General features: G+C 46.2%; 1 protein-coding gene across 5 annotated transcripts in view; it reads right to left on the bottom strand.

The window, feature by feature from the left end:
* CHCHD5 (coiled-coil-helix-coiled-coil-helix domain containing 5) overlaps nucleotides 1-17,575 on the bottom strand; it is a 34,133-nt gene extending 16,558 nt beyond the window's left edge. For 2 of the 5 annotated variants that reach the window (XR_011569275.1, XM_070798774.1), the window contains exons 1-3: nucleotides 17,151-17,555; nucleotides 15,473-15,613; nucleotides 15,225-15,390 (exon numbers count right to left, since the gene is read on the bottom strand). Coding sequence is in view for 4 of the 5 variants with exons in the window: in XM_070798774.1 (XP_070654875.1) it covers nucleotides 15,225-15,390; nucleotides 15,473-15,613; nucleotides 17,151-17,152 (309 nt within the window). In the remaining variant the exon portion in view is untranslated. Of the gene's footprint in view, nucleotides 1-11,284; nucleotides 11,464-15,224; nucleotides 15,391-15,472; nucleotides 15,614-17,150 lie in introns of those variants that run through there. The other 3 variants (XM_019970249.2, XM_070798771.1, XM_070798772.1) reach the window with 3 other exon arrangements.
* Between the last annotated feature and the right edge of the window lie 3,929 nt (nucleotides 17,576-21,504).

Here is a 21,504-nt window from a genome sequence, read left to right as displayed (position 1 = left end):
GAGCTCTCCGAGCCCAAGGGCATTAGGTTGAGCAGAGAAATAAACTTTTACCAGGGGACTTCCCTGGTGGTCCAGCGGTTAAGCCTCCACACTTCCAATCAGGAGTCCCAGGTGGGATCCTTGGTCAGGGAACTAGATCCCACATACTACAACTAAAAGTTCACATATCACAACAAAGAACACTGCAACTAAGACCTGCTGTAGCCAAATAAATAAATAAAAATGATTATTTAAAAAGGGATTATGGATACATTAATGTTTAAAAAAGAATTTTACCATCTCTCATTGTTGTCCCCTCCCCTCTCTCTTTCCTGGGAGTGGATCCCATGCCCTGGACCTGGAACCAAGTCTTTGCTCAAATGTGAACTTCTCAGAGGGTATTCCCCACCACCTGACCTAGCACAGCCTCCTGCCCCCTGCCCTATATATCTGAGCAACTTTGAGGGACATGGCTGTCTTCTGAGGTAAGCTGATAATTGCACCTCCAATGATCCTTTTTCCCTAGATGATGGTGCAACCTTGAAAAACCGGCTGGAGCCATTTAGAGCAGAGGTGAGGGAGAACAGTGGTCAAACACTGGGCCCTGAGACTTCAGCTCACCACTCCACCACCACTCTGGGGCCCTGTGCCTCACCAGGACAATGCTGGCCATATTTCTCAGGCTGAAGTCCTTAGTCTCTGAAGCCCTGCACCATCTGGGCATCCTATTCCTGAACAAAGGAGGTGATCAAAGCGTGGTGATCACCTCCTTCATTTATTCTAAAATATTTATTGAGAGACTTCCCTGATGGTCCAGTGGTTAGGGCTCCAAGCTTCCATAGAAGAGGTCACCAGTTCCATATTGGTTAGGGCATGCGAGACTCCACAGGCCTTGCAGTGTGGCCAAAATTAAAATTAAATATATATATATATATATATATATATATATATATATATATATATATATTGGAGAAGGCAATGGCACCCCACTCCAGTACTCTTGCCTGGAAACTCCCATGGACGAAGGAGCCTAGTGGGCTGCAGTCCATGGGGTCGCTGGGAGTTGGACACAACTGAGAGACTTCACTTTCACTTTTCACTTTCATGCATTGGAGAAGGAAATGGCAACCCACTCGTGTTCTTGCCTGGAGAGTCTCAGGGACAGGGGAGCCTGGTGGGCTGCTGTCCATGGGGTCGCACAGAGTCGGACACGACTAAAGCGACTTAGCAGCAGCAGCAGCATATATGTATGTATATGTGTATATATATATTTAATTTTAATTTTGGCCACACTGCAAGGCCTGTGGAGTCTCGCATGCCCTAACCAATATGGAACTGGTGACGCAAGGAGATCCAACCAGTCCATTCTGAAGGACATCAGCCCTGGGATTTCTTTGGAAGGAATGATGCTGAAGCTGAAACTCCAGTCCTTTGGCCACCTCATGCGAAGAGTTGACTCATTGGAAAAGACTCTGATGCTGGGAGGGATTGGGGGCAAGAGGAGAAGGGGACGACAGAGGATGAGATGGCTGGATGACATCACTGACTCGATGGACGTGAGTCTCAGTGAATTGTGGGAGTTGGTGATGGGCAGGGAGGCCTGGCGTGCTGCGATTCATGGGGTCGCAAAGAGTCGGACATGACTGAGCGACGGATCTGATCTGATCTGATGGGTTTTTCTGGTGGTCCAGTGCTTAAAAATCCACCTGCAATGCAGGGGACACAGGTTTGATTCCTGGTCTGAGAAGATCCCATATGCTGCAGGGCAACTAAGTCCATGCACTGCAACTACTGAGCCTATGAGCTGCAGTTACTGAAGCCTGAGTGCCTAAAGCCTGTGCTTTAGACAAGAGAAGTCACTGCAATGAGAAGCCGGAGCACCGCAACTAGAGAGTAGCCCCTGCTCTCAGCAACTAGAGAAAGTCTCTTGCAGCAACAAAGATCCAGCACAGCTAAAAACAAATAAATATTAAAAAAAAAAAACCACCAAAATATCTACTGAGGATCTACCAGACATTATTCTCAAACCTTTCGATATACCAGTGAACAGATAAGACAAAGATTCCTTCCTGTTCAAGTGGGAGAGACAGAGAATACGCAATAACACTAATAAGTAAGGTAGGTGAAGAGGTAATAGGGCTTCTCCATTGGCTCAGCAGTAAAGAATCTGTCTGCTACTCAGAAGACATAAGAGATGTGAGTTCAATCCCTGGGTTGGGAAGATCGCTTGGAGGAGAAAATGGCAAACCCCTCCAGTATTCTTGCCTGGGAAATCCCATGGGCAGAGGCGCCTGGAGTGCTATGGTCCAAAGAATTGGACACGACTGAAGCAACTGAGCACACGCACACACATGCACCAACACATGAAGAGGTGATAAAGGGGAAGAGGTGATAAAGGGAAAAGAGCTGGTTATCTGAAGCACAAGGCAAGAGGTGGTGTCCACGCTAAGTAGGGTGGTAAGAAGGTGACATTTGAGAAGAGACTTAGAGGTGACAGTCATGTGTTTCTCTGTGAAGGTTCCCAGCAAAACAATGAAGTAAAGGCCCTGAGGCAGGGCCACGCCTAGAGCGGTCCAAGAGCAGGAAAGAGACCTTGTGGCTGGGAACTTGGCAGGAAATGAGGTCAGAAGGAGTGAGTGAGGAGAAGGGTGCCCAGATGGCCCAGGGCTTCGGAGGCTACTCTGTGGATTTTGGTTTTTGCTCTGAGATGATGTACATTCGCAGTTTTAGATGGAGAGGGGACAGATATTCTGACTTACATATTTAAACGATCCTCTTTGGGGACTTCTCTGGCAGTCCAGTGGTTACGACTTCCAATGCAGGGGCCACAGGTTAGGTCCCTGGTTGGGGGACTAAGACCCTGCATGCCGCATGGCACAGCCAAAAAATGTAAACAATAAAAGGATCCCTCTGGCCATTGTATTAAGAACATACTCAGGGTAGGAGGAAGGAGAAACTGGAGTAGAAGGGACAAGGAAATTCAGCTTTGAGGGATGGTGGCTCTGCTGGATTTGGGAACAGGAGATGCTGAGAGGTAGTGGGATTGTGGATATATTTTGAGGAAGGAGTCAATAAGATTTCCAAACACACTGGATACTGGGTGTGAGAGAAAAGCAGGGTCAAGGAGGCTCCCAAGGCCTTTGACCTGAGTGGCTGGAAGAATGGATCTGCCTGATTTAGGAAAAGCAGGAGTGGAGCAGTTTTAGGAGCAGAACCAAAGGTTCAGCTCTGAACACTGTAATACTGAGATGTTAAGACATAAAACAGAAACATGGGTAGGCAATGGATAAGCAAGTCTGGAGTTTCAGAGAGATGCCTGAGTGCAGACTGCCCCCTGAAGTGGAAGCACGGAGACCTAACCACTGGACCACAACCAAATCCCCTGCCACTGTTGCTGTTGCTATTTCTCCCCCAATCTATAATTTGTGACTCAGAGTAATGAATCCTCCTTTGCTGCCTCACTCTAATGCAGCTTCAATGTGTAACTTCAGTACACTGCAGTTGTATGTGAACAGTTTGTCTTTGCAGATTAACTGTTGTGCTTTGCACTGGGACAGTGATGGTTTAATTTTTAACATTGTGAATATAGTGACTTTGTTTCCTAGGAGTTAGGATAATGAAAATGAGAATGATTATAATACCAATGCCATGGACTTCCCTGGTGGTCCAGTGTTTAAGACTCCTCTCTTCCACTGCAGGGAGCGTGGGGTCAATCCCTGATCCAGGAACTAAGATCCCATGTGCTGCACAGCATAGCCAAAAAAAAAAAAAAAAAACCAACAATGCCAGCATGATCCAAATAGCACCTAAAATACAGACTAAATGTTTATGTGGGCTTCTGAGGTGGCTCAGTGGTAAAGAATCCACCTACCAATACAGGAGACACAGGTTCAATCTCTGGTTTGGGAAGATTCTCTGGAGAAGGAAATGGCAACCCATTCATTCCAGTATTCTTGTCTGGGGAATCCCATGGACAGAGGAGCCTGGGGGGCTACAGTCCACGGGATCACAAAGAGTCGGACATGACTGAGCACGATGCACAAATGGAAGGACACATATAACTGAATTAGGAAAGTGAGTAATCAAAATAGAGCAGACTGTACACTGTACAGAAAAGAATCTGGGATTGCACATGGTGGAAAAGAGTATCCGAAAGCACATGCGGAAATTGAAACTCACAAGTTCAGGACGAGATAGGCAAGTTCTTCTAAATCTAGCAAAAGTGCATTGGTTTTTCTCCCCAAAAGACACCAAAGCTCAGCTGAAAACAGCAGCCACTGAATTGACACAAACAAGCACAATTAGTGCATTGTTCCCTTGGCTGTTCTATGAAACTGAGAAGAATTACATTTCCTCATTCAGATACTGCAACTAAAATATCTTGTGGGCGAACAAAAGGGGAAATGCTAGAGCATAACAGATGTGTTGGATCCTTACAGTGCAAAACTGATTCCAGCAGCTCTCCCCAATGATCCCACGTTGCACACAGACTCGGCCAAGGCATGGCAGCCACAGCAAATCCTCCCCTACTGATTAGATTCTTTGATTTGAAAACTGGAGTTTCAAATAATCTCTTAAATTTCTACCAAGGTTGCCTTGAAATTGCAGAAGACAAAAGATTGCTGATCTCTTATTTAAATACAAACTGGTGGTGGTGGTTTGGTTGCTAAGTCACGTCCAGCTCTTGTGACCCCATGGACTATAGCTCACTAGGCTCCTCTGTCCATGGGATTCTCCAAGCAAGAATACTGGAGTGGGTTGCCATTTCCTCCTTCAGGGGATCTTCCCAAGCCAGGGATCGAACCCAGTTTCCTGCACTGCAGGTGGATTCTTTACCAACTGAGCTACCAAGACTTTGTTTATTTATCTGCATATTTGGCAGAAAATGCAATTGTAAATTTTGGCAAATCCCATTCAGTGTATAAACTCTTTACCAAAGAAAATGAAAAGATGTTAACCTGCTAAGCATCCTGGACATATTTTGCTAAAAAGAGATGTGATTACTTCCCTGTGATATTGAGGATTTCATAATGCACAATTTTGTCATTTTGCCACTTCCTCAAAATGTTAAGAATTAAATGTTTTTTTTTTTTACTTTTCTATTACATAAAATTCACTTTGCCTCAAAACTCTACTCTCAACAGGCCCACATCACACTGATTCTTTGTGTCAGGCCAATGTGATGACATCAAGCTAAACATTCTCTCAACAAAAGCTTTGAAAATGGAATCTTGAGGATTCTGTTTTACCAATAAATGAAAGAAAACAAGACACCCTGAAGACTACAGGCAGTTTACAGAATTATTACTGGAAAAGGAAACAGAAAAAGCAAAAACTATTAAATACTGTACCATCAGACAGGAAGAAATAGGTCATTATTCTGTATAGGTTATACATCTACTTTAAAAAAATATTTACTTTTGGCTGTGCTGGGTGTTCGTTGCTGCACATGGGGGCTACTCTTCGTTGTTATGCCATGGCTTCTCTTATTGCGGGGCACAGGGGCTTCAGTAGCTGTGGTGCATGGGCTTAGCTGCCCTGCAGCATGTTGGATTTTCCTGAACCAGGGATCAAATTCGTGTCCCCTGCCTTCGCGTGACGATTCTTATCCACTGTGCCATGAGGCAGGTCCTATATCTACTTCAATTAGTACTATTTTATTTGCCGTCTTCTTTTTTAAAGTCTCGCATTTCTATATGCTGAGAACATACATGCTTCCCTGGACCAGGTTTCCTGTGGCTTGCACACTGCCAGGAACAGACTCTTTGGAGTTGCTCTTTTTCTTCATTTTTCCCATCTGCATTTCCCCCTTTTCCTTGCCAGCACCTCACACTGCTGCATCGCAGTTACCACTTTATCCTCAATGTTGTCTTACTGGGAAGTCAGAGATTTTGCCTTGGGGCTATCTACCCATGCTTGGCAGCCAGCACAGGCCAGAGACGGTGTCCAGGCCTTGGCCCTTGGGAGACTCAGGAGGGTGGGTTCCCCTTATTGCACAAACTTGTCTATGTTCTTGACACTTTATTACTGCTTAATGCTTTTTAGAGTGACACCCTTTCCTTTTGACTGGTTGAACTGACACACCTTGCATCCCATAATTTCTGGCCCATCAGAGGAGGAGGAAAGGATGTTAAGTTATTTGAATCTGACCTTATTTCTATGTCACCACCTCACTGGTAAATATTCACTGTGTTAAAAGAAATACTATGGTGGGCTTCCCTGGTGGCTCAGTGATAAAGAATCTGCCTGTCAATGCAGGATACACGGGTCCGATCCCTGATCCGGGAAGATCCCACGTTGTGGCGCAATGAAGCCCGTGTGCCACAACTATGGAGCCTGTGCTCTAGAGCCTGAGAGCCTCAACTATTGAATCCACATGCTGCAACTACTGAAGTCCGAGTGCTCTAGAGCCCATACTCCGAAACGAGAAGCCTGTTCACCACTAGAGAGTATCCCCCGACTCACTGCAACTCGAGAATACCCACACAGCAACGAAGACCCAGCACAGCCAAAAATACAGTTAAAAAATATATATTGTGACACTCATAGGCTCCCAGAATCTGCAAATTCTGTTTTATCAGGGGCTTCAGAATAGGGTCAAAAACTTTCAGAACCTTACTTCCAAGCAAATTAGTGTCATAAAATGTAGTCCATCAAAAATTAGGAATTCCACCAAAGCAGTGGTTCTTGATTGCATATTGAAATCAATTTTGAAATTGGTATTTAGGGACTTTCCTGGCAGTCCAGTGGTTAAGACTCCAGGCTTTCAATGCTTGGGGTATGGGTTTGATCTCTGGTTGGGGAACTAAAATCCCACATGCCTTGAAGCCAAAAAAATAAAAGAAAAAGAAAAAAAATCAATGTCTGGGTCTTTCCCCAAGAGATTCTGATTAAACTGGTCTAGGATGTGGCAACAGAACTTTTTTGAAAAGCAGCACATTTTATGATAAAAGCTAGCTTGCTTTCTTTCAAGACTCCATTTCTTGAGAGATCTGGCTTCTATTTGCACACATTCTGCCTGAAAGTTTTTGATGGTATAAATGAGGTATTTATCCTTTGAAGATAAATGCTGACTAAACTGTTTATTATCATTCACATAGTGAATGATTATCAACTAAGTATGTTCAGTGACAAGTACAAAATGCTCAGTTCAACCATCAAAGATGAAAATAATGATCCTTGAAGATGCTGCTCATTGAAGAGGCTGCTTCCTGGTTCACATACTCCTACCTCATCACCTTCACACTTCGACTGGAATTCTGCCTCCTCAGAATTCTGAGCGTTGTCAGCTCACTCAACCATTTCAGCATCCATGCCTGCCCTTCCCCACACTCTTCCCAGTTCTTACCCACTTCATGCCCACCATTTCTCATTGGCCTCCTGGGTTGACTATAGCTGTTCCTTGTGAACTGAGTCAAGCATTTTGAAGGCATTCTTACTATCTCAATACTCCCACCAACAGTGGCTGTAGTGTGATGTGGTGATGGCATCAGGAGTGACAGGCAGCAAAGGTGGTCAGGATACAGGTGGCTGCTGATGAGGCAGCCATGAGACAGGAACAATAGCAGCTGTGGCCACAGAAGTGAATGGTCACAAGGTGGAGACCACTGAAGAGAACTCAGTGGGTGAAGCAGCCAAGACAGCAGCTCTTTGCTGGAGAACTTTCTACAGAGCTCACCCCAACCAAGTGTGTGGCAAGCAGGAAGTGGCAGGAAATTAAAAACCCAACCCTTGGGACTTCGTTGGTGGCCCAGTGGTTTAAGACTCCACACTTCATTGCAGGAGCCATGGGTTCCACCCCTGATTGGGGGAACTAAGATTCCGCAGGTCAAACTAAGATAAAAATAAAAACAAAGCCCATCTCCTTAGTTCAGTTCAGTCGCTCAGTCGTGTCCGACTTTTTGCGACCCCATGAATCGCAGCACGCCAGGCCTCCCTGTCCATCACCAACTCCCGGAGTTCACTCAGACTCACGTCCATCCCCTTAAGCAGCCCTCAGTCAAATAAATGGTGGGGGTCAGTGTACAGACACCCTCACCACTCGAGTGGGAAACCTATTTCCACCGCTTCCCAGATTTCCAAGAGGATGAAGCTGTTGTCCACGGTGGTAACTTGCTTGCTAATGCACCTCTGATGAGCTGCCTTCCCATCCCTGTTTCATTTCCCATAATCCTTTCAGTGCTTTCTGGGATCATATCCCAAATCCTTGTCCCAAAGTTTGTTTCTGGGGGAATCCAAGCTAAGCTAATGCATCATGAACCCAGGATTATGATTCAAGCACATATGGCACATAACAAAAACAGACCGTATGCCAAGCCATAAAGTCTCAACATCTTTCCAAAGACTGAAATCATATAAAATGTGTTCCCAGCTCAACTGCAATTAGACAAGGTAACTAGAAAAATCTCTGTATGTTTAGAAATTTAAAAACATAATTTTAAACATGTAAGTGATCTGAGATCAGTGAAAAAAGCAAAATAGCTGTGCTTTGAGGAAAGTTAAGTGTGTATATTAGAAAATGGAAAAGGCTGAAAATCAGTGAGCTAAACATTTAAAAAGTAGAAAACAAAATCAAATCCAAGAAAAGAAGGATTTAACAATAAAGAAGAGATTTAAATTAAAAACAAATATAGAAAGTGGGCACCAACAAAGCCAAGAGTAGATTCTGTGAAAAGATTAATAATAGATACATTCCTGTCAGGACTGACAAAGAAAAAAAGGAAGAGGGCACAAATAACCAACATCAGAAATGAGAAAGGGGACGTCCCTGGTAGTGCAGGGGTTAAGACTTTGCCTTCCAGTGCAGGGGATATGGGTTCAACCCACACTTAGTGGGTTCCAGCTGCATCTTGGCTAAACAGAAGCAATATTGTAACAATTACTTTAAAAATGGTCCACATCAAAAAAAAAAAAATCTTACCCAGAGCCTAGGTGGGAACTAAGATCCAACAGCCAGGCAGTGTAGCCAAAAAAAAAAAAAAAATGGAAATGAAAAAGGGGCCTTTTGTTACAGATTTGATTAGACCTTAAAAAGATAATGAGGATATTAGCAGGACGGTGGCCATGGAAGTCGGAATCCGCTAAGGAGTGTGTAACAACTCACCTGCCGAATCAACTAGCCCTGAAAATGGATGGCGCTGGAGCGTCGGGCCCATAAAAAAAAAAACAAAAAAACAAAAAAAAAAAAGAAAAAAAAAAGATAATGAGGATATTAAAAACAAATTAATAACAATTTAAAAATTCAGATCATGTGAAAAATTCCTAGAAAATATATTTTACCCAAACAGACACAGGAATAGAAACTGTGAAGTTTCTGTGGGCAAATATAGGCAAAAATTATTTGCAGGCAAATGCCATCAAGAGGCAGTCTTCCTTCTCCCTGCGCCTTTAACCTGGGTTGGCCTCATGACTTATTTGACTAATAGAACGTGGTAAAGGCGGGAACTTTTTTTTTGCTCTCTTGGACCCCTGAATAAAAGTAAAGTGTTAGTTGCTTAGTCGTTTTCAACTCTTTCCAACCCAATGGATTGCAGCCCACCAGACTCCTCCATCCATGGGATTTTCCAGGAAAGAATACTGGAGTGGGTTGCCATCTCCTTCTCCAGGAACCCTGAGACCCACCTATTAGGAAGCTGGTCCAGCCTGTTAAAAGAGAGGCCCCTTAGAGATATTCTAAAACAGTCTCCACCTCCACGTTGTTCGTTCTTACCACTTCTTTTAGTCACTTGGAGAGAACCCCACAGCAGCTTACTCAAGTAGAGAGGGCTAGGCTGAAAACATACACAGAAATCTGAGGGCTCAACCCACAGCCCAGGGAAACTGAAGCTGGGCACAGAGAGCCACCGAGACCCACACCACCCTTTCAGGAACCACAGGAAGGAAGAACAATTCACTCTCCACTACCTGGGTTTTCTTGTCTGGGTCTCATGGCGTCAACCTTGGCTGCATAGGACTTCTACCCTAGCTCCTAAGCCAACTAACAACGCCCTTTGTTTCAGGAATCAAATCCCCTGGAGAGACTCCCGGCTCATTTTTCCAAGCCAGAGTGCAAGCTTTAGGATCTGGTCAGCACTGCGACATGAGTCCCCTCAAAAGAGGAACAACTTATCTGAATAGTGAAGCTGGGTGCAGGCTCTGGACTCGCTCTCTCCTGCACACCTGCCCATCCACCCTCTGCCCTTTAGGACTTGCCTCTGCAGGAAGATGGATCAACCAACTGTGCCAGTGGAGGCTGTGATCCAGAAAACAAAGACGAAGAAGCTGCAGTAGCCACAGCTGGCACCTACCCATCCCCTGAGCATACTCATCCTGTGTGCTGAAGGCTGCTCACTTCATTCCCTGCTGCCCTCTGCTCAGGGTTCTTCTGCTGGTGGGAGGGCACCTGGCTACATACAGGGCAATCAACGCCTGTGGAAACATCCCTCAATGTCAGATAGGGAGCTGGTGTACATACACCCTGAATTCCTTGCCCCTGGGAAGGGGAAACTGAGGGATGTTCTTTGCTGTCTCCCAGAAGTCCCAGGTGGGACAGAGCCTCAGGAATAATTGGCTTGATGATACACCTTCCTCTCTGTCTACTCCCTACTGGTGTTCCTGGAATCACGCCCCCCAAATACTACCTGCATTCAAATTCTCTCTGTTAGACCCTTCGTTGTTGTTAATAGCTCAGTCGCATCTTAACTCTTTTGAGACTCAACGGACTGTAGCCTACCAGGCTCCTCTGTCCATCGGATTTTCCAGGCAAGAATACTGGAGTTGGGTTGCCATTTACTTCTCCAAGGAATCTTCCTGACCCAGGGACTGAACCAGCGTCTTCTACATTGGCAGGATTCTTTACCACTGAGCCACCAAGGAAGCCAGGGTTAGACCCTGGAAGGATGGAAACCATGACAGAAGAGAAGTCCAGGGCGGCAAACCCTAAGCCACATCCTTCAATGCAGATGTTTTCAATACAAAAGCAAGTATTTTCACCTACACTGCCTTATGCCCCGTGTCTATCACCCAGCTGGTTCTGAATTCAGGCGGCAAGGAGGTCTGTTATTTATTGCCCCCAAAGCCTCAAGGAAACACTTAGTGAAGACTTGGTAAATGCTAGAGCTAAAGGGAGAGAGAGCTCTTCTCCACATCCATGCAGCAGGAACCAGGAAACGGATGTTGGCAGAGCTAAGGACAGAAGAGGGGTCGTCTTAACCCTGGTGAACAGTTGGCATGGCTTGGCTGGTGCCCCAAGACCCCTTTGGTACACTCGGTTAAGGTGGGGAAATGGGACCCCCTCAGGTGCTGAAGGCAGGACTCAAGCCTGGTATACAGTCTTTATACAGTCTTTATTGTGAATCTTGATGTCCAGGGAAGCCAGGCCCACATCCAGGGCCCTCAGCACTCCACCTGGCCATTCTTCAGGGGAGGGGACATCCTGTGGCCAATCACTCATGTCCAGTTTTCCTACAATCCGAAGGGTCCTCAGGAGGCAGGAAGTGGGTGTGCCTGAGGAAAAAAACACATCAGAGTCTACCAGCACCTCTTGTGTGCCTGGCTGGCCCTGGGACCATGCTGGGGAGACTGTGTAGACACAGCAGAGGCTGCCCTGGCAGAGCTCAGACTGGAGGGAAAGGGCATCAGGTGATGACCTCAGCTGTCTTCATGTGAACACCTCGGGAGCAGGGAATTGTCACTACTGGGGTCAGAAATGCAGCGTTCTGTTGGGTTTACAGAGGACCTGCTGTGTACATACAGGATTGTGACAGGTTCCAGGGACCCAGCAGTGGACACAGACACACATCTCTGACTCCAGGGAGGGACAGATAACAAGTGAACAAAAATTCGTTAGCTGATAAATCCCATGAAGAAAACTACGGACTCCCCTGGTGGTCCAGTGGTTAAGAGTCTGCACTCCCAGCTTCCACTGCAGGGGGTACGGGTTAGATCCCGAGTCAGGGAACTAAGATTCCACATGCCTCTCAGACAAGAAAAACAGAAAAAGGAAAGGAAAGACAAAATAACTACATCAGGGTGAAGAGGAGAGGTGTGTGGTGTGTGTGTATGGTGGTACAAGTAGTACTTTATGTGGTCAGCTAAGCTAATACGAGATGTCTTTATACTATGTTATACTAAATGAGCCTGTGCATTTGCTATTTTGGAGACCAGAGGATACAGGAGGCCTGAATCTCAATGCCCCCCTCAAAGAGGAAAAGCTACAATTGGGATGTTAAAACAGGGAAAGAGAGGACACTGAGGAGGAGCTGGGTGTGGGGTTAATTACTTTGAGTGCACTGGAGAACCACCTGGCTTTAAAGGAGCAGATGTGACCCAATTTCTGTTTTTAAAAGCTCCTCTGGATATCGCTTATGTGTGGAATCTAAAAAATGGTACAAATGAACTTATTTACAGAACAGAAATAGACTCACAGATGTAGAAAACAAACTTACAGTTATGAAGAGAAAAGGGGAAGTGGGGGATAAATTGAAATAAAACAGATTGTGTGTGTGTGTGTGTGTGTGTATATATATATATATACACACACACACATATATACACATACACGAAAAAATCAGTGATAGTCCATAGACTGGCTCCTCTGTCCATGGAATTCTCCAGCTAAGGCTATTGGAGTGGGTTGCCATTCCTTCCTCCAGGGGATCTTTTCAACCAGGGATTGAACCTCTGTCTGTGTCTCCTGCATTGCAGGCAGATTCTTTACTGTCTGAGCCACTAGGGAAGCCTATATATATATATATATATATATATATATATATATATATATGTATTGAACAGATAACCTACTGCATAGCACAAAGAACTCTGTTCAATACTCTATGATGACCTATATGAGAAAAGAATCTAAAAAAGAGTGGATATATATTAATGTATAACAGATTTACTTTGCTGCACAGCAGAAACTAATGTAACACTGTAAATCAATTATACTTTAATAATAATTTAAAAAACAAATAAATAAAAAGCTTGTTTGGCTTCAAGGGGAGAGTAGACTTGAGGACCAGGGCAGGGGTGACCACAGGAAGACAAGGGTGAGGCTTGGTTGCCCACTCAGGGAGGGAGGGAGGGAGGGAGGAACTGGCCCTGAGATGGGAAGATGAGGTCTTTCCCAATAACTTGAAAGAAACGTCACCAACATATGATTAACAGTACTCTTGCCTGTTAAATCCCATGGGTGGAGGAGCCTGGTAGGCTGTAGTCCATGGAGTCGCTAAGAGTCAGACATGACTGAGGGACTTCACTTTCACTTTTCACTTTCATGCATTGGAGAAGGAAATGGCAACCCACTCCTGTGTTCTTGCCTGGAGAATCCCGGGGATGGGGAAGCCTGGTGGGCTGCCGTCTATGGGGTTGCACAGAGTTGGACACGACTGAAGCGACTTAGAAGCAGTAGCAGCAGCAGCAGTACAAATAGTATGCAGTCCTTAATGAATATTTTTTGGAAAGAATTAAGTCTGTCTCACAGATGACTCAATTGGGATTTGAACTAATCTCTGCCTTATGAAAAAAACCCACTGACTACAGGATCTGGTATAAGGGCAGCTCCCTAGTCTTTAGCCAAGAACTCCTCTGAAATTGGCAATAGGAAGAAAGCAGTTACAAGGGGAAAAATATAAGCCATAGTGGAAGGAGCTCAGGGATCCTGGGAGCAGGGAGATAGGCCACAAGGGGAGGTTTCCTGAGGGAGGGGACATCTAAGCTGGAAATGGAATGAGTCAGATGGAGTAGGAAAGGGCAGTCCAGGCAGAAATAGTGAGACAGAAGCTTAGCAGCAGGCAAGTTTAATGGGCATTTGAATAACTGCACGTTCTCTGGGGTGGGAACGCAGGGCTTGAGGAGGATATGGGGAGTGGGAAGGTCAGAGGCCACATCCTGCAGGGCCCTGGAGGCTGTCCCAGAGTCGGGGAAGAGGGGTAGACCAGACCTGGTCAACATAAGCACCATGAAAAGGTTTCTTTTTTTCATTTTATTACTGAAGTATAATTGCTTTACAATGTTGTGTTAGTTTCTGTTATACAACAAAGTGAATCAGCTATATATATACCTATATGCCCTTCTTCTTGAGCCTCCTTCCCACTTCCCCATGAAAAGGTTTCTAAATAAAGCAGTACATTATCAGATTTCCTCTGGAATCACCCTGGGACCATCACAGAGAATGGATTGAAAGAGCTAAGACAGAGCATGGAGGCCCAAGAGCTTCTCTTCTGGGCTGGAGAAGAGAAGATGGCACCCCAAGAACTGAGAGAGGGGGGCAAATGAAGGGGGATTGAGAGGGAACTGGTGAAAGATCTGACTTTCACCTTCAGAGCTCACAGTACAGTGGAGGAGACAGTAAATATCTAAACCAGCATTTCTCAACTTTTCTTTTTTTAAAATTACTGCCTCCCCGCCCCAAGGAGTCTTTTTGAACATTCCAAAAAAAACAAAAACTGCACCCATCCATGACATTTTAATACCATAGATATATTGTGCATCTGCTTATGTACTTTTTACATTAAAACAAGTTATGATTTTTTTTTTTTGCCCCATCCCTGCAGAGCTGACAGGCAGTGAGGAGGAGAGAGGGGACGTGGGTAAGGGAGGAGGCAGATCGGGTCAGCCTGGAAAAGAACACAGAGAACCAGCAGAAAGCTGGGATTCTGTTCTCAATGTGGATCAGAAGCTGCTGAAGAACTTTAGACAAAGATGTAATGTGATCAGTTTTCAGTTCCTAAATGTTATCTCTGGCCACTGCATGGAGACAAAGTAAGAGGGGGGCTTCCCTGATGGTTCAGTGGTTGAGAAACTGCCTTGCAATGCGAGGAACACCAGTTTGATCCCTGATCCAGGAAGATGCAACAAAGCCTGTGGGCCACAACTACTGGGCCTATGCTCTAGAGCCTGGGAGCCACAACTACTGAGCCCATGCGCTGCAACTACTGAAGTCCGAACATCTAGAGCCTGTGCTCTGCAACAAGGCAACAAGAGAAGCAACCACCACAGCCAAAACCTCAAAAAAAAAAAAAAAAAAAAAACTTTAGAAAGGTAAGAGGGGATTCAGGGAGACCAGGGAGAAGGCTGAGGCAGGTCTCCTGGTGGTGGAGGTGGCTGGACTAAAGCAGGGGCTATGGAAGGGGTGAGAGAGGACTGTGTCCCGATGTCCTGGGGTCAGGATACATGGTGAAGCTCTGTGTGGGGCTGAGGGTGACTCCCTGGTCTTTGAGCAACCAGAAGGATGACAGGGTGGGATGAACTGCTGAGCCCCATCTTACCTCCAAGGTGGAGGGTCTATGTGTCGGCTGTACCTGCTCTGCACACTGCAGGAATCGGCGCACATGCTCCGCACAGTTGCCCATGGCGGCCTCATTCTGTCGAAGACATTCCTCAAAGGCCTTGAAAGGCTCCGAACAGGCCTGGCGGATCTGACGGATGATTGGGCTGCGGGACGCAGGGTATTTCAAGCCAGGGAGACTTCCACTCCGCTGCCCACCCCCACTGTCCCGTACTTGCCCACACTCACTGGGCGGATGTGCACTGGGCAATGCTCATCTTAAGGTGGTGACAGTCTCGCTGCCATGACTCCGGTTTGGCTGCCACACACTGGCCATACTGCTCCAGCTCCCGGCTGCAGTAGCGAGCAGTGATCTCCAGGGCCGCCTGCCTGTGGGACATGATACACTAGGAACAGTCCAGGCAGAAGGCAAGAAAGGGAGCACTCAGGGGCAGGCACTTGGCCCATTTTGTTCACGGCTGTACCCCCAGTGCATATAGCAGTGTTCAGTATATAGTGAGTGTTCAAAAATCATTTGTTGAATGAAGGAAAGTGTATGTGTGTACCATCCCATTTTAGATACTTTAGAAGACAAGCTATTAATGGCTCTTGTTTTTTAAAAGCATCTGCTTATACCAATGCATCCAATGAAAAGATTAAGACACAACAGAACAACTGAAAAAACTGCCTATACTTTTACTGTTCAAGTATTCATATTTGTACACTGCTTTTAGCTATTACCATTAGGAAAGAAAAACCAAGATCATTTCTAAACCTAAACTAAAATTTAAAATTCTGTTCTTAAAGACTTTCAGAAAAGAAACAACACTACATGTTCTTACTGTCACATCAAAAAGATGGTTCTGCTTGTTTGTGACCTTTCCTATGTTAATAAACAATAAACAAGTAGTTTATTGTTCTGATCAAAGTCAGGAGTGGGACTGGGGTCTTGGGTAAATCTGAAAGTTTGAAGAATCCTGGAAAAGGGCCAGGGAGTAGAGAATTAAGCATGAGCCTTGGGGATTGTGGAGCAGGCTGGAAGCTTCTGGGGAGATAGTGAAGGCCCTGGAAAAAAAAGTCTGATTATCTAAGGCAGGTTTTAAGGTTCCTGGAAGAAGGGTCTTGGGAGTCCCAGCATGCAGAGAAGTCTTAGGGCCTTAGGACTAACACCTAGAATTCTCTGAGAGAACCTGGGAGCCCTAAATGAGTTTGAAGGCCCTAAAAGTGAGGTTTAGAGGTCCAAATGGGGGACCTCTTGGGTTCTGGGGAAGGGTCTCTTGACCAGAAGGTTTTAGAGATGAGGCCTGAAGACACGGGTACTGAAAGTGAGACCTGAAGCCCTGGTGCGTATTTGGAGGTTCTGGGGGAGGTCTCAGGGTCCTAGGAGCATGACCTGGAGGCCCTGGGTGAGGGCCGGGGCTCTGGGGTAAATCTGGAGGGTTCTACAATTGAGCTTTTCCCACCCTCAGGAACACAGTCTGGAAATCCAGAGAGAGATCAGAGGTGTGGGCCTTATAGGTGAAGTCTGAAGTACTGGACAGATCTGAAAAGTTCAACAGGTACAGTCAGATGATCCAGGGGGAGGAATATGGAGCTCTAAGGACAGGCTTATTAAAAGTCCTAGAGCTCCTGGGACAAGTCCGGAGTGGTAGGGATACAGGGTGAGTGACCAGACCCGGGGTTTCAGGGGCAAAGTTTGGGGTGTTAAGAGACTGGACCCAAAAGAGGAGTGGAATTTAAACGCTCAGAGAGGGCTCTGTGAACACGCAGAGAACTGGGGCCTGTGAAGGACAGAGATGAATCCTGAGGCTCGAATCTTCAGGGAACAGAGAAGTCAATCCTTCTCGGGGTCCTGGCCTAAGTCCAGAACACTGGGGAAGACGAGGAGTACGGGGGTAGGTACGGGGTAGGCGATCCAGCTACTCACATCCTGAGGCCGATGCTGGAGGAGGATCAATGAGGAAGAATAGTCCCGCCTTTTCCGATATCAAGTTGTCATGGCGGCGCCCGCCCAGCCTCCTTGACTCCTACTTTCGGTAGGAAATCCCCTTCCCAGCAGACCCAAAGAGTCATGGCGGCGCCCTGCGTAGCGGCTTCCGCCTCCGGCCGGCTGGGGTACTTGATGCCCATCTGTTTCCGGCTTGCCCTGGCTGCGTGAGGAATTCCCTGGAAGTACTGGGAAGTATCGCGGTACCTCCGCCATACTGGGAGTGCGGTGCAGATTTGCCGGACGGCGGCACTTCGCCGTCGCCGATCGCTCTCTAAGCCTCCCGATTGGAGCTGGTGGCGAGCGGCTTCCGCTGCCGCGACCCCTCAACATGCTACTGTTCGCTGCTTGGTTGCGCTCTGTGGCTGCCTGCTGCTGAGTGCTCGGACGGGGAACCTGACCCCTGAAGCCGCGCTGCACCTTCGATCTGCGCGTGCGCTCCTCCGCTGCTCCGGAGGCTGGTCCTGCGCGTGGCCGAGTGGGCGGGAAGGTGGAAGTCACTCCAAGAGCTGTACTCTGGAAGTCTCTCCTGAGACCTGAAAGTCTCCTTTACTCAAGCTGGGTTACCCAGGCCGTGACCGCTTCCCGGGGCATACACTCTGAATCTAAGGACGGACGCTGAGTTTTCATCTCGGGTCCCTGTCAAGTTAGTTCAGTTCAGTTAAGTCGCTCAGTCGTGTCCGCCTCTTTGCGACCCCATGAATCGCAGCACGCCAGGCCTCCCTGTCCATCACCAACTCCCGGAGTTCACTCAGACTCCTGTCCATCGAGTCGGTGACGCCATCCAGCCATCTCATTCTCTGTCGTCCCCTTTTCCTCCTGCCCCCAATCCCTCCCAGCATCAGTCTTTTCCAGTGAGTCAACTCTTCTCATGAGGTGGCCAAAATACTGGAGTTTCAGCCTCAGCATCATTCCTTCCAAAGAACACCCAGGACTATCTCCTTTAGAATGGACTGGTTGGATCTCCTTGCAGTCCAAGGGACTCTCAAGAGTCTTCTCCAACACCACAGTTCAAAAGCATCAATTCTTCGGCGCTCAGCTTTCTTCACAGTCCAACTCTCACATCCATACATGACCACTGGAAAAACCATAGCTTTGACTAGACGGACCTTTGTTGGCAAAGTAATATCTCTGCTTTTTAATATGCTATCTAGGTTGGTCATAACTTTCCTTCCAAGGAGTAAGCGTCTTTTAATTTCATGGCTGCAGTCACAATCTGCAGTGATTTTAGAGCCCCAAAAAATAAAGTCAGCCACCGTTTCCACTGTTTCCCTATCTATTTCCCATGAAGTGATGGGACCGGATGCCATGATCTTCGTTTTCTGAATGTTGAGCTTTAAGCCAACTTTTTCACTCTCCTCTTTCACTTTCATCTAGAGGCTTTTAGTTCCTCTTCACTTTCTGCCATAAGGGTGGTGTCATCTGCATATCTGAGGTTATTGATATTTCTCCCGGCAGTCTCGATTCCAGCTTGTGCTTCTTCCAGTCCAGCGTTTCTCATGATGTACTCTGCATAAAAGTTAATAAGCAGGGTGACAATATACAGCCTTGACATACTCTTTTTCCTATTTGGAACCAGTCTGTTGTTCCATGTCCAGTTCTAACTGTTGTTTCCTGACCTGCATATAGGTTTCTCAAGAGGCAGGTCAGGTGGTCTGGTACTCCCATCTTTCAGAATTTTCCAGTTTATGGTGATCCACACAATAAATGTCAATGTCTATGTCTATGTCAATGGCTTTGGCATAGAAAAGGCTTTGGCAAAGAAAGTAGGGAAAACCACTAGACCATTCAGGTATGACCTAAATCAAATCCCTTATGATTATACAGTGGAAGTGACAAATAGATTTAAGGGACTAGATCTGAGAAATAGAGTGCCTGATGAACTATAGATGAAGGTTCCTGACATTGTACAGGAGACAGGGATCAAGACCATCCCCATGGAAAAGAAATGCCAAAAAGCAAAATGGCTGTCTGAGGAGGCCTTACAAATAGCTGTGAAAAGAAGAGAAGCAAAAAGCAAAGGAGAAAAGGAAAGATATAAGCATCTGAATGCAGAGTTCCAAAGAATAGCAAGAAGAGATAAGAAAGCCTTCCTCAGCAATCAATGCAAAGAAATACAGGAAAACAACAGAATGGAACAGACTAGAGATCTCTTCAAGAAAATTAAAGATACCAAGGGAACATTTCATGCAAAGATGGGCTCGATAAAGGACAGAAATGGTATGGACCTAACAGAAGCAGAAGATATTAAGAAGAGGTGGCAAGAATACACAGAAGAACTGTACAAAAAAGATCTTCATGACCCAGATAATCACGATGGTGTGATCACTCACCTAGAGCCAGACATCCTGGAATGTGAAGTCAAGTGAGCCTTAGAAAGCATCACTACGAACAAAGTTACATATGACTGGTGACTTAATTACTCATACCTGTGTAATGAATCCTCCACTGAAAACCCAAAAGGAAGAGGTTTGGAGAACTTGCAGGTTGATGAACACCTAAAAAGATTTGAGGAGGTGGTCTGGTGGAGAGTTTGGACGCTCCATGCCTTTTCCCCATATTTTGCCCTATTCCCCTCTTCCATCTGGCTGTTTCCAAGTGACATACTCAGTTATATCTTGGTCCAACAGCAAGTAAAATGTTTTCTGAGTTCTGTGAGCCTCTCTAGCAAATTCATTGAACACAAGGAGGGTTCTGTTGAAAACTCCTGTCTTCTCTAGCCAGTTGACCAGAAGTACAGATTAGCACAGCCTGGGCTCAGGGTTGCCCCCTGAAGTGTACCTGCTTATGGGGGTGTGGGGCAGGGAGGGCAAAGGAAGGCAGCCTTGGAGGACCAACCCCTTAACCTGTAGAATCTGATGCTATCTCCCTGTAGAAAGGGAAATCCAGCCCCACCTGGTTAACAGAAACTGGTGACTAACAGAGATTCTTGAGCTTATCTTACAGCAGATAAGGAAACAGATTGCTAAAAAAAAGTTTATGTGTTTAGTGCACAGTGAGGCTAAAAAAACTGAAACCTGGAAGTTTGGAGCAGTGAAAGGTTTATTTCAGGGCCAAGCAAAGAGAATGGGTAGCTTGTATTCAAAAACCCCAAACCCTCCAACGTTTTTTTTTTTTTTTTTTGAGGTGGGGTGGTGGTGATTATAGACAATATAGGGTGAAGTCTGCAGGATGTGTGACTTTCTTATTTTTGTGTGTGTGTTACTTTCTTCTGATTGAACTTTTGTTAGTTCCTGCTTTTGCCCTCCCCTTCTCCTTAGGTGGGAGGGCCGCGCCATACAGCTTGTGGGATTTTACTTCCCTGACCAGGCATTGAACCTGGGCACATGGCAGTGAAAGTGAGTCCTAACCGCCAGACCACCAGGGAATTTCTCTGCTTTTGTCCCTTCTTAAATAATCAATTGCTTGAGTCTCTCTTCTGAAACTTGAGAGGGCAGGGAAACTAAGGTGGATTTTTTTTTTTTTTAAGGCAGGAGGTTGAGGAACCTGGAGGGGACTGCAACTGGGATAACCCTGTAGGGTTCTGCTCAATTTCCTTAAGATTGGTTGAGACCACCAGCCCTGAAACTGGGCCTGCACAAGTGTTGGGTGAATGACTTTTTGTCATCAGAGGGCTGGAAACTTCACCCTCAGATCCTGCTAATGCCTCCACCTTTGAGCAGGCATCTCATGAAGAAGCATGTAACTTGGATATCCTGTGCAGAACACCAGTTACCTCATCTTTTTCTCATCTCTGGCGGGCCACCCATCCCAGTGCCTAAGGCCACCCTGCTTCTTTATCCCATAAATATCCCAAGCCCCTTGCCTTTGGAGAGGCGGATCTGAGACATGTTCTGCCATCTCCTCACTTGGCTGCTCTGTGAATAAACTCCTTCTTTGTTGTAGACCCCTGGCTTGGTAACAGTAGGGTCAGAATTCAGTTGAATTATAGGCCACCCGGCTGGTGTCTGAAAAATTGGGTTGGTGGTGGAGACCTCCACTCATTGGAATTGCTGCAGAACTTTAGAGGACCTCCCGGAGATGGTACACTGAACAAAGATCTGAGACGGGGAGAGAGGGAGCCCCGGGAACAAGTGTCCCAGGAGAGAAAATGGCAAATGCAAAGGCCCTCACCTGAGGTTGGAACCTGCAGGATCCATTCAAGGAGCAGGAGGATAGGGCAGTTTAGCTGGAGTACAGGGTGAATGATGAGGGAGGTCAAGGCACTACCAAAAGGCTGGATGCATGTGGCCTTGGGGGCAGTTACCAGGACTCTGGCTTTTACACTGAGTGAGATGGTGTGTGGGGCTCCGGA

The sequence above is a fragment of the Bos indicus genome, chromosome 11 (genome assembly GCF_029378745.1).
Source record: "Bos indicus isolate NIAB-ARS_2022 breed Sahiwal x Tharparkar chromosome 11, NIAB-ARS_B.indTharparkar_mat_pri_1.0, whole genome shotgun sequence".
In the NCBI taxonomy this organism is placed as follows: Eukaryota; Metazoa; Chordata; class Mammalia; order Artiodactyla; family Bovidae; genus Bos; species Bos indicus.
This window is presented reverse-complemented; position numbering and strand designations above follow the sequence as displayed.